At 35.3% G+C, this 12248-nt stretch overlaps 2 protein-coding genes across 2 annotated transcripts; both read right to left on the minus strand.

Moving 5' to 3' along the window:
- Positions 1 to 5942: 5942 nt before the first annotated feature.
- Positions 5943 to 7699, minus strand: LOC106395108 (probable WRKY transcription factor 12). Its single transcript, XM_013835636.3, has 4 exons — positions 7364 to 7699; positions 7162 to 7250; positions 6722 to 6892; positions 5943 to 6252 (listed from the first exon to the last, which is right to left on the minus strand). The coding sequence occupies exons 1-4, from the start codon at positions 7586 to 7588 to the stop codon at positions 6090 to 6092; spliced, it is 648 nt and encodes a 215-aa protein (XP_013691090.1). The 5' UTR covers positions 7589 to 7699; the 3' UTR covers positions 5943 to 6089.
- Positions 7700 to 9808: 2109 nt separating this feature from the next.
- Positions 9809 to 11809, minus strand: LOC106396527. The gene is made up of 5 exons (XM_013836938.3): positions 11402 to 11809; positions 10934 to 11308; positions 10760 to 10852; positions 10443 to 10582; positions 9809 to 10372 (listed from the first exon to the last, which is right to left on the minus strand). The coding sequence occupies exons 1-5, from the start codon at positions 11774 to 11776 to the stop codon at positions 9928 to 9930; spliced, it is 1428 nt and encodes a 475-aa protein (XP_013692392.1). The 5' UTR covers positions 11777 to 11809; the 3' UTR covers positions 9809 to 9927.
- Between the last annotated feature and the right edge of the window lie 439 nt (positions 11810 to 12248).

Genomic DNA, 12248 nt, shown 5'->3' on the forward strand with positions numbered 1-12248 from the left:
ACACACTTGAGTTATCACATCCTTTATGCCAATTTTTTTGACAACCTCTAGTGGTAGACCTCTCCCCAAAATCCCTTCCTCCTTTTAAGCCTCCATTGATTGATGAGTGAGGCCTTTTTCGGAAAGTCTTACATGCACATAATGTTGAGAGTATCGGGAACGACAATGCTTGATCTTCATTCTTGCTAGATTAGGCACATTATTGTCTAGCCATAGGATGGGGGTGAGTGTTGTAAAGTTTGATTTGGGAGTATGAGAAAGTTGAAGGAAAAGAGTGAACTCTTGTGCTTAATTGACTAGTCTTTATGGGATAAGTAGAGAAACTTCTAGCTCAATTTGTGAAAAGTCTTGGCCCCCAAACATAAAAAAAATAAAAATAAAAAAAAAATAAAGAAAAGGGGCTAGCAAAATTAGTATGAGCTAAGAGGTGCTCAAAAAGTGTAAGAAATTCCTTGTAAAAAAAAAGAGTTTTATGTTGGGAAATGCTTTTGAAGTCCTTGGGTGAGAGATGTGATTTGGGTTTGGAATGGGAAAATGAATGTGTATCATATATGTTTGGGAAAAGAGTAGAACAATGGAGATTGAGCATTGTATGCATGAGTTGATCTCTTTCTTAAATATATTATGTGCAATGTCAAGGCTACTTGTCTTGAGAGTATACCACCTTAAATATCATATATCTTGAACCCCTTGACTCACTTGATTAAAAAGCCTCCCCTTACCCAAATGATTTGGACCAATTGACCATTTGCAAGAATTCACTTGATGCTATGCTTAATGAACTTGAGAGTTGGCTAATTTGCATGTGTGAATGCATGATGATGAGTGTACGGATGAAAAGAGTTGAGATAGGCCTAGAGAAACTAGAATATAATAAGAGAGGGTGTACTAATGCCGAATTTAGATGTTGATTTGAGTGCTTTGTGTGTTTCTTTTGGCTATGAGCTCCCACCTTCAAACCTCTCTTCCTATGAGTTCTAGAAAGTTCACTTGGGGACAAGTAAAAGAATAAGTTTGGGGGAGTTGATATCTTGCATATTCACATTGTTTTATCCATTTATTCATGTGCATTTTCATCATATAGATTAGGATTTAGCCATGCCTAGGTTGCATTTTGCATACATATGTCTCTATTAGGTATTGGAGTACCACATGGAGTTCCTGGAGACATTTGGGTGCATTTGGAGCTCAAGGGAGGTGATTAGAGTGATCTTTGGACGAGCACTGCCTGGAGCGACTTCTCGGAGCGACTACATGAAGTCGCTGTGACACACATCCCAGAACGACATAGAGAGGTCGCTCGCGTTTCTATCGCGAGACACCCCTCCCAGAGCGACTTGCCAGAGCGACGCTCCGAGGTCGCTCGCGTTTCCATGGCGAGACGACACAAAACGAAGCCCGGAGCGACCTCTCAGAGCGACCCACTAAGGTCGCTCCCGAAGGTCGGAGCGACATGCCGAGGTCGCTCCGCGTCTATTTGTCTGTCGAACTCATGTTTTTCTAAGGGCCTTTTGGTCATTTCATTATGCACGTTTTACATTGCCAAAAACCTAAGTTAAGTACTTTTGTAAGCCACCAGAGACCATATCTTTTTTCTGGAGAACGATTAGTAAAAACTTGTTTTGATTCAGATTTGATTGCTCTCATCTTGTGTTCTTGTTAATTTCTTATCTATTTCTCTACATGATTAATCTGAAATCCACCATGGGTTTAAGAGGAATCATGGAGATTAGTGAGTAATCACCTTTTGAATTCATGGGTTAGGGAGATCAAGGGTGATTAGGTTAGTTCTAGGATGTTTTAGTGTAGATCATTCTTGTTCCTTGCTAGTAGAGTATTCATAATGCATCTTCTGAGTTGGCCTCTCAAAAGTTGATCTTTAGGCATTTTCCACCCACAAGGTGTTTGATGAAATGCCTGAGACAACTCTCCTATGCTTTTAACATACTTTACCAAAGACATTTGTTGTTAAAGGTGTTAAGATAGCCAATAGACTTGTTAGTAATGATTGCTTTCATATTATTCAACCAAAGACATTTGATGTTTGAAATATGTTAGTAAATGAACATTCATCTAGACATAGAGTTTGTTTAAGATTGTGTCTAAGCTTAAGGTCGATAATTTGATTGATCATTTGCCATCTTTAGTTCGATACTTGATCACCCAAGGTCTAATCCCTATGCCCATGAGTTATCTTTTCCCTTAGTCAAGAAAGTATGTAATTGCTTTCTAGTATTATTAGTAGTTTAAAATTCATCTAAATCATTGGTTGCACTTAGATTAAGTGAGTACTTGCATTCTCGGTGCTTTGATATCCCTCAGAACTGGTTCGACAATCATTTATACTACAACATTTGTCTTAGGAGCCTTGAAACTCCTAACATCACATACCGTTGAGAATATGGCCACGGCATATGTAATCATCGTTTTCCCATTTAAGTTGCTTCCTTGTCTCATCCAGAGACTCGTTCTCAGCATCCTCCGGTACAGTAGGCATAGGCATGCTTAGAACATACACTACATTCAGATTTGTGAGGAGAAAATGCATCTTCTTTTGCCATCTCCGGAAATCTACTCCTTCGAACTTATCTAACTTTCCAAACTTTGATGTCATCTCTCGCACCAATACACCAGCCATAATTCACAAGTAAATAATCTTTAAGATTGTTGGTTATTTGGGTTGTAACCCGAATAGTTGTGAATTATATACTTGGATAATGATTGAATCGTCGTGCTTTCCTTAAAGAGTATTTCGACCCTATTTCAAACCTTGGGTTACACGAAATCTCTTTGCAGGATAAGACAATCAAAGTCTCACTCTTGTTCTAGGCTAAGATACAAGAGTAACAAATAAAGCTTTAGTGCTTATATGTGTTTCTTCAAAGTCTTTGATGGTCTTTGAATAATGAATCTTTTTCTCTCTCTCTTTCTTAGTAACTATTAGTTTCTGATTTTTTCTATATCTCTTTGCCAATGCCTATACCTCCTTATATAGAGAGTGAAGAGTTGCAACCAATAGTTGCAATGATTAAACCAAAAGTTGCAAAGGTTAATGAAGAGTTGCAATGGTTAGTGAAGAATTACAATGGTTAATCACCAAAGGTTGCAATTAATTAATATGGTTATTACCAAAGATTGCAATCATCAATAGTTGCAATGTTTTATTTCTATAGTTGCAACTGTTCATACAAACAATTGCAATGGTTGACATGAAACATTACACCTATTCCCTTAAATATATAACAGTGTGTACACGCCAGGGCTTATGCGTATATTATGTGGCCATTGTTTTACGTTATATTTAGTTTTTTTTTTCTTTTTATGAATCGAATAGTGATCATCGTCTACTTGATTAGTGCCTCAAGTGTCAAGAAAAATAATTAATTAAACATGACATGCATGTTAAATTTTAACTGATTGGGATATGGAGTGATGGAAAAGTAAAGCATGCCTCGCGAGAGAACTAAGGGTGTGACTGGTAACCATCGAGGAATATTAGGAATGAATTGGAAAAAAATGAATAGGAATAAAATTTTAGGAATGATGAGGAATGAGGGTTCCTTATCAAAATTAACAAGGAACAAATTTGCATTATAATTCTCTACAAAAAAGGGAATAAGAAGGACTGAAGAAGAAAAAATATTCCTCATAAATGGTAAAATTTTTTAGGAACATTAAAGAATGTAGTGTTCCTCTTCATTCTCATGGTTACCATTCAAACCCTAAGAATAAATATATAGGCTTGTACATACGGTATCGATATGATTTAAATAGTAATAAGATACTCCCTCTGTTTCTATAAATAAGATGTTTTACAGAATTTTGATGTTCTAATATATAAGATGTTTTTATTTTTTTAATTAATTTTTACTTTATTAAAAAATGTTTATTCAATCATATTTTAATAGTCTATTTTGTAATTAGTTGAATATTATTAATTTATAGTTTTAATGATATTTTCTAGTATATTTTTTTTGGAGCATTTGGGGATCACCACTAATTGCGTAACGTGTCTATCGCTTCTCGTCTCTTTTTCGTAACCAATTTCCATGTGACCCTCCCCATCCTATTCAAATACTACATTTTCTTAAGTTTAATTCATATAACAGTATATATAAGGACAATAATTATATAATTCACATTTAATATGTTGATGTATATAGTATAGGTCTAGTCTAGTTGATACATAATGTGTTAGAATTATATGAAGGTCGGTGGACCACACTAGTTGGTAGCTAGTACAATTTTCCAAATTTCTGAATGCGTTTGTAAATAAGTTTATTTTCAGTGAAACAACAAAAATCATATGTTATGGGCTTATCATGGGACGTTTATTGAGTATTCTCCACCTTATGAAAAGCCCAGTTAAAAGTAAATATTGGAATGTTGAGCCCAGAAATGTTGAAATGAAGATAAACACACAAATCTAGACATCTCTCTCTTACCAATAATTCTAATTGTAGAGAAAACTATTGTAATGTTGATCTGACAGGAAAAATAATTTTTTACAATAATAACGTTGAAACGAAGATAAACCAAACAAATCTAGACATCAGATCATAAATCTTTCTTTTTGTCCCTCTAGGTTCTATGCATGATGACATGATGTTGCTATTGGTAGAGGGAATCAATACCCTACGATATATTTGTTGCTAAAGTCCGAAAGAAAAAAAATCTTTATATTTTTAGATCTTTACTTAACAAAGTTTATTATTCCATGAAAAACTATGTCATAATGAAATGAGAAGTATTAACGAATCGTGTAATAAGAGGTGGACCAATAAATGTAAAAGTAACGGATGTGTCAGGGCACAAAATAGGTGGCTTATTACTCAGTTTTTCACACTCCACTTGTGTCTGGCACACATTATAAGCAGCGAGTCACATGTCCTGACTCAGTTTTAATGAGTTCGTCGTTCGCCATTAGCTTTTCAAATCTATAAATATATGAAGTGACCTAGTTTTCTTCCATAAAGCTTCTTTTCAAGTAGTTTGCGCTGAGTAGAGAGTGATCAATAAAAGAGAATGTATGCATTGGTAGAATTTGACTTGGTTCTCCATTACAATGGTCACTCTGCCTTTGCAATATCTTTCAAGAACGAAGGTGATGATGACGATGATGTAGTCTATGATTACGCTCCGGCTGCATGAGTCAATCATCTATAGTTATGACATCTTGACGATCAGCAAGAGAGAAGCTTTTCTAGCTAGCTAGATTCATACAACCCTAATTAGCAATTTATGTGATATGTAATATATAGACCATAAATAGACCATACGCTAGTTTGTAGCTAGGTTGGCCTGAGTGTTGTTGTTGTTAGTACTTGTAACATTGCAATAAAGTAATGAACTCTTTTTGTATGTATACTCGACGCCTCATATTTTAAACTCGTCTTACCAGTTCCATTATGTTTTTGTTTTGCCAATTACCAGTTCCATAATGTTTAATCGTCGATCATAATTTCTCGCTGACGTTTGTGAAAATCTTACGATATAACACGTCTTACAGTTACACTGATCAACTATTTCAGATATGTATAGTTCTTTGACAGTGTTGAACTCGTTTGTTATAAAGCAAAATGAATAACAAAATTGTACACTATTGAGTTCGATTATAGTGGAATCTCGCAACGACTTAAACGAAACATAACTTAAATCTGATAGTGTCCTGTAGAACCAATTTAAATCGTGTGTGATAATTCTTTTAGTCCAATTTTGGAACCTAAATATACACGAGATCGATTATGTTGGAGCATGCTCATTTTTCTTATAAAGAACAAGACCTTCCACCAATATATCTATTATCTTCATCCGGTATGAGTATTTTGCTTCAAAATCACTTTACTTAATGATCGTATTATCCGTCTCACCTGATCAGCCTCAGACTATCCACTGAGAGTATATATATATATATGTATATTACAAACGGAAATTCAAGAATATATGTAAAGCATCTGATGATATACTCTTGAAAACACATGCAGTTTGACCCCAAAAGTACACATGCAACATAAATATGCAATATATCACACATCTATGTGTGCATATATCTGTCTATGTATATGTAGGGAGAGAGATAAGGATAGATATTAAAAGGAAGAGAGACAATCATGGTCAGGAGAAGTGGATTCATCAGAGGGAATGTGGCTGTGACGACCTTCGTAAGTAGTAATCACCATTCTACAATCTTCCGACAGCCGCTCCACTCTCTTCTTCACCGTACAGTTGTTGTGTGTGCATCTGTAATAACTCCTGTATATATATTTCATTTATCAATAATCATCATTATAAACAATTATTCATTTAACCATACGAAAAATACATGATACATTTTTTTAATATCACGATCCTTACTTATAGTGTATAAAAAACAAAAATAATTGAGAATATGTGTAGTTATATATATCAAAATAAAAATAGAAAATATTCTTAACTCCTGTATATATATCGCCTTCGAGGGACGTACGATAAATACTAAGAATGCAACATACGTACAAAAAGACTCTAAATGTATATGTATAAGCAGTCATGTCTAGTACTTTGAACTAAGGTTCGGCAACAGTTTAAAGAGAGAATATCATGGATACCGCAGATTTTACGAAACTATCCATCACCAACCAATGTGATTATACGAGAATCATAAGCACATGTTATCGGAAGTATTAATTAAGAGAGTTGATATATACACACATAAATATGGTTATGGTAATGAACTAATTACCTGGGGTGAAGGCTGTTCTTGACGATTTTCTGACCGTATTTACGCCATTTGTAGCCATCGTCAAGAACGTCTACATCGCTATTTGTCTGGAAACAGAATCTTGGCTCTCTTAGTTTCCTCCTTATCTTCACTTTGTTCTTCGACTCTCCACTCCCACTACTTGATCTCCACCTGCAAATGCAACCACTAATTATTTGTACCCCATGTTTAATCTTATGTATAAATAGTCTAACGTTCTATTGGATCTCAGATATTTTCAAGGGAAACCTACAAAATTAACAATATGGTTGTGTTGGGGACACCATGGAGAGAAAGAGAACTAGAATTAATTTCTTGAAGAATTTATGGCAATAATTATAATTTTGTTAATCAGCTATTAGTTGACTGTAAAAGAAGAAGAAATGAGAGGATTCATCTTAGAACTTAAAGAGCTAAATTACCAAGAACTAGAATGCGCATCATTGTTAATTCCACCTCTAAAATTATCTTGATCATCATTAACCACCTTTGATCCCAAGGGTCCTCCACCCTACAAAACACATATTAAAACCCTCAAAACTAAGATCAATCAATACTTAAACCATGAAAAAAACTTAATCACAAATTTGCATATATGTATAGAAAGAGAGATCATAGCTATACCTGAAGATTATTAGGAAACCCTAAAGGTGCATGAGCAGTATTAGTGGTTGAAGAAGAGTTGTGGAAGGGGAAAGAAGGAGATGAGAGAGAAGATGAAGAAGAGGAAGAAAAGAAGGTTAAGACATTGGTTTCTTCAAATGGAATGAGGAAGTTCATATTCTCTTGGATCGTCACTTGTTGTAGATCGTAATTATTAACTACTACTCTTCTTCCTCCTCCTTCCATTTGATGTAATCCCAATCTCCCTTTTGTTGACTTTTGTGTATCAGTTTTTGAATAGTGTATCACACTAATTTTGTCTATATTTAATCTTATAAATTACGTTATAAATGTTTCTTAGACGATTTATCTTCTCTTGCTTACATATAGAGAGGTAGGGTTTCGTGTGTACGTCCCACACGTGTGAAATAACCTGTAAACGTATCATCTATACCTTTCGTGTCTTTGGCAGTCAACTTCATCATGTGAAGTCTTTATATATAGTTCTATAATCATATCCTGAACAAAACAAGAAATTATTCTGCTATATACCCGAACATATATGTACTAATTCTCAATTTATCTTGGTGAAATAGTAATGTTTTGTGTAATTTTCATCATCTTTCCCCGACACATTTTTGTTTGCGCCGGTTGTACAATAAGTTGATAATGAATGGTGTGGAATTATTTCATTCCTAGCTATCAACTTTTTTTTGTTCAACCATTCCTATCAACTTAATTAGACAATTAACGATTTTAATTTCATTTATTTAAGCAAGTAACCTACATCATCAATTAAACCCAAACATTCCATAATGAGACCAAACAAGGGTTTGGAGTTTGGACTGATTATTGTTTATCAGCTTTCCGAAGCAGCCCTAAGAATAACAATTTTAAGATAATTATTAAAGTAAAGACTTATCTAAATTAATTAAGAACTTTGAATATTTTCCTTTCACATGACAAGGTAGAGACTAGAGAGAGAACTTTCAAGGAGGTAATTGAGTGTGGTGGAGGTACATCAAAGCTTCCATCCATCTCAAGATGTGTCCTAAAGCTGATGATGGAAACGACACCCAGAAAAGTTACCCCTTCCCAAATCATATCGAATCCACCTTCATAAGTTTTGTTTGTAAAATATTCTATTTTATTTTCTTGGTTGAATATAATATCAAGAAACTAATCCAAGCTGATCAGTGTCGCTTCTTTTATATTTTCTTCAGTTACTGAAATTATACCGGGTGTTGAAAATGTTTAAACCTGTCAAACCTCGCATATAGTAAAACACAAGTGTTATACTTTTTATAGTATAGTGAATTTGATAACTACACAAAAACACCTCAGGAAAAGAGCATGCCAACTTCCTTTTACAAATAGCATCACAAAGCAACAATGACTAGTGAAAAAGCATATAATATAAACATATTTAATCTTCTTTATGACAATATCATAAGACATGATTAAGGTGGATTAAACAAAGTTTCAAATTTATTTTACTGGTCGAGTCAACTCTGTAATTAACCACCTACTTAATGAAGAACAGTAGCTTAGTTAGCCATTAAAGGAACTATAGTACCATTACTTAGTTTATTCATTTTATTTCACCGACACCAAGCCAGCCATTAACATTTTTTTTTTTGATAAGTACGTGAATTTTCATTAAAAATGAGGCAAGTTTGTACATGCCAAAAAAAAAATAAAGGAAGCAATTTATTACCAAAAAAAGGTAAAAAACAACAAAGAGCTAAGTGCTGGGATAAAGTTATTCCAACAAGCTAAGATAATCTAAACCAATGATTCCTAAATTTCCGTCTCCTCTTCCGAGCGTGGATTGAGTTGCGAATAACATGGCCAAGTTAAGTTTCAATACCTAAAGAATTCATATTTTTAAAAAATGTTTTTTTGGGTAAAAACTAGCATGTATGTAAACAAAATCTTGAAGTGTAATTAAACATATTTTTGAAAGATGTATATGCAAATACAAACATATATCATTTGGAAGAAACAAACGATGCCAATGAAAGGAAAAATTAAGATGAAATAATGACATTAGTTAATTGTAAGGTCATAGGTTGAGAAAAGAGACAAAGAGGGGAATAATAAAAGTTATATATTAGGAGATGAATTCCATGCAACAATGATTACATGTTTCAATCAAATCCCTAAGGAAAATTTTCAAATTTTAATGATGGCGAGAGATTTCTAAGGCATCTTTCTCTCTTGTAGGTGCCCACTTTGTCTCCTCCCCTCATTTTCAGTCTTTCTTTTTTCTCTTCTTTGTTTTTCCTCTTTTCTACTTTCAAATTCAAGTTGACATGGAAAGCAAATCTTTATCCCTTGGGCCTTTGTTATATTGTAACCCAACAATAATTAACCATAATATAACCCAACAATAATTAACCATAGGCTTAATGAACCATAACCCACTTATAATTCAGGCCCAATAGTGGCCGATCAAGCCATATCTAGATCAGAAAAGACATTTTATTATAGCTTTACCAAACATCAGCTAGTGTTACTTACATGTACTAAAGATTAAACATCAGTCTGAAACAAAGGAAAACACACATAACATAAAGAGAGTTTCACTTAGGTTCTTCAGTCCATCTTCTCTTCACTTCAGTATTGGATCTAACTTCTTTAAGATTCCCATCTAAACCATAATCTCTCTCCATCACAAGGTTGATCCCTTCATCAGAATACCATCCTATTCCAACGCACAACACTCCATCTTCCTTCACGTCCACGTAAGCAGTCACACCACCTGGTAGCCACATCACAGACACATCTTGCATATCTACCATCTCCTCATCTCCAAACGAACCCGAACTTTCCGGTAAGTTCCTTCTCTTCAAAGCCTCTGTGCATAGGTACACATACGGAGTGGTCTCACCGCTTTGATCTAGGTCTTCTTCTCCGTAGATTGGAGTTGCACTCACTTCAAACACTTTCCATGATCCTGTTAGCTCAGAGGGCTGCGTGCGTTTCCTCTGTGAGAAGGGTTTTAACTCTAATGGTGCGTCGTTGTTACTGAGACAAAAATATCTCACTAAGGTCAGAGAACACTGAACATATACAGATAGAATGTGATTGGTGTTACCTTTGGTCTTCATAATTTGAAGGACTAACCCACTGTTCTTCATAAACACCAACTCTCATGATCTGTATATCCGCACCACCATTGGCGAACTCTATGGTGTGTACTACTCTCAGTCTCTTATGACAACCCTTCACCAAACACTAGCCAAGAGAAAAGACCAATGAGCTAAAAGGACCAAACTAAGGCTCCGTAACTAACGTGCGGAATAACTACAGTGCGGTTCTAACAGTAATAAAAAAATTATAAATAGGTTTTTTGTTATTAAAACTGTGGGGCGGTAAATAAGAAACAAAACCTCAAAAGCAGACATCACACACCTGTTCAAACTTGAAAGTTGGTGTGAGGTAATAGTTAGACTCACTCATCTCCCCAACTGGGATTGCAACCGGACCTCTAGAATAGGATCCATCCTAAAACACCAACGAGACAAATAAAAAACAAAGTCTAGTACTTGTTGTAAGAAAAGAATGATCAAAACCCAAAAACCAAACCTCGAAGTAAACAAGTCCAGGCTCATCTCCCATGGAGTCCTCTTCCATGACATCACTAGCTTTCAAGTTAAAAGACTCGAACTTTGGCAACAAGCCAGTCTCATCAGCTAATACGTCACCGTTTTGGAAAAACTCTCCGTGGGGATTCAAAGTAACCCAATTGATCTTTCTCTGTATCTCAGATGAAGACTCTCCAGGAGATGGCAAGGCCTCGATCCGTGAGAGAGTGTAGCAATCGTAAAGACTCTCGTTCTTCTTCCCGATCTCGAGGGGTTCCATCTCCGCTGTTATGGGAGAGAACACAGCTCCTACTCCTTTCCATATCCCACTTACACTGCTCGCAAACGTTCTCCACACTGGCTTTATCACAGGCTCCTTTACAAAAAAAAAAAAAGAAACGGTTTTTAAAAAAAAATTAAATTAAAAATCATTACTTTCCCATACGAAATTGAGACAAAAGAGTGAAACCTGTGTCTGAAGAACAGTTTCTGTCTCAATCAACATGGTTCCCGAAACCAAGACTCTACCTTTACCTAATCGCTTCCCTCTTCTTCTCCCCTTTGGCTTCCTTTTGCGCTTCTCGTTCTTGGCCATCTCGTTATCGACGCTCCATATGTTCTCTTTGTTACCCTTTAGAGTCACTTTCCCTCTGTTTCCAGGACGGTCGTTTGGTTTGTAGCTCTGTTGCGCGACGATTCTTCTCGGTCGCCGGGAGACTGTGGTGACGAGAGGAGCGTTGTGGAGTCCGAAGCATTGGTTGTTGGTTTGACGTGGGAGTGGAGATGGAGTGAAGGTTTTGGAGAGATGGAGAAATGGGGTTTGCATCTTCTGAGAGAGAATCATACAGACAGGGTGATGAGAGGACTTCGGCTTCTTGACACAATCGGCGATGAAACAGTTAGATTGATAGTTAAATGGGCCCTAGTGAAAGTTTAGGCCCATTTTATTCATTATCTCAGCCCAAATGAGGCGGGGTTAATGGACTACAAAGCAGGCTCCTTTCTTTCTTTCAGGTTTAATATAAAGATTTTTTTAAAAAGCTTTCATATTAGGTATTTTTGTATTTTTAATTATAGCACTGCAAAAAATAAATTAAAAAAGAAAATACATAAGAAAATGATGCTGGTGGCTTTTTGTGTATTAGTAAATAGTAATACTTATTATTAATTTATAGAAGTGTATAATGGTTGTTTCGAGACAATGAAAAACCTAAACAATAGGACGGATTATCTTGTTGTAATTTTACTACTGTATAATTAGCATAGCATTTTTGGGGCCAAAGGATGATTGACCAGGTTTTTGATTAGCTATTATC

This window comes from Brassica napus, chromosome C4 (genome assembly GCF_020379485.1).
Source record: "Brassica napus cultivar Da-Ae chromosome C4, Da-Ae, whole genome shotgun sequence".
NCBI classification, from domain to species: Eukaryota; Viridiplantae; Streptophyta; class Magnoliopsida; order Brassicales; family Brassicaceae; genus Brassica; species Brassica napus.

Excerpts from the sequence above, each read along its gene's own strand:
- LOC106395108 (XM_013835636.3), bottom strand. The coding sequence starts at position 7,588 with ATGGAAGGAGGAGGAAGAAGAGTAGTAGTTAATAATTACGATCTACAA. Across the intron at positions 6,893-7,161 it reads GATGCGCATTCTAGTTCTTG|GTGGAGATCAAGTAGTGGGA; the intron begins GTAATTTAGCTC and ends TTGCATTTGCAG. Across the intron at positions 6,253-6,721 it reads AAGAACAGCCTTCACCCCAG|GAGTTATTACAGATGCACAC; the intron begins GTAATTAGTTCA and ends ATATATATACAG.
- LOC106396527 (XM_013836938.3), bottom strand. The coding sequence starts at position 11,776 with ATGATTCTCTCTCAGAAGATGCAAACCCCATTTCTCCATCTCTCCAAA. Across the intron at positions 10,583-10,759 it reads CAACTTTCAAGTTTGAACAG|TGTTTGGTGAAGGGTTGTCA; the intron begins GTGTGTGATGTC and ends TCTCTTGGCTAG. Across the intron at positions 10,373-10,442 it reads TCAAATTATGAAGACCAAAG|TAACAACGACGCACCATTAG; the intron begins GTAACACCAATC and ends TTTTTGTCTCAG.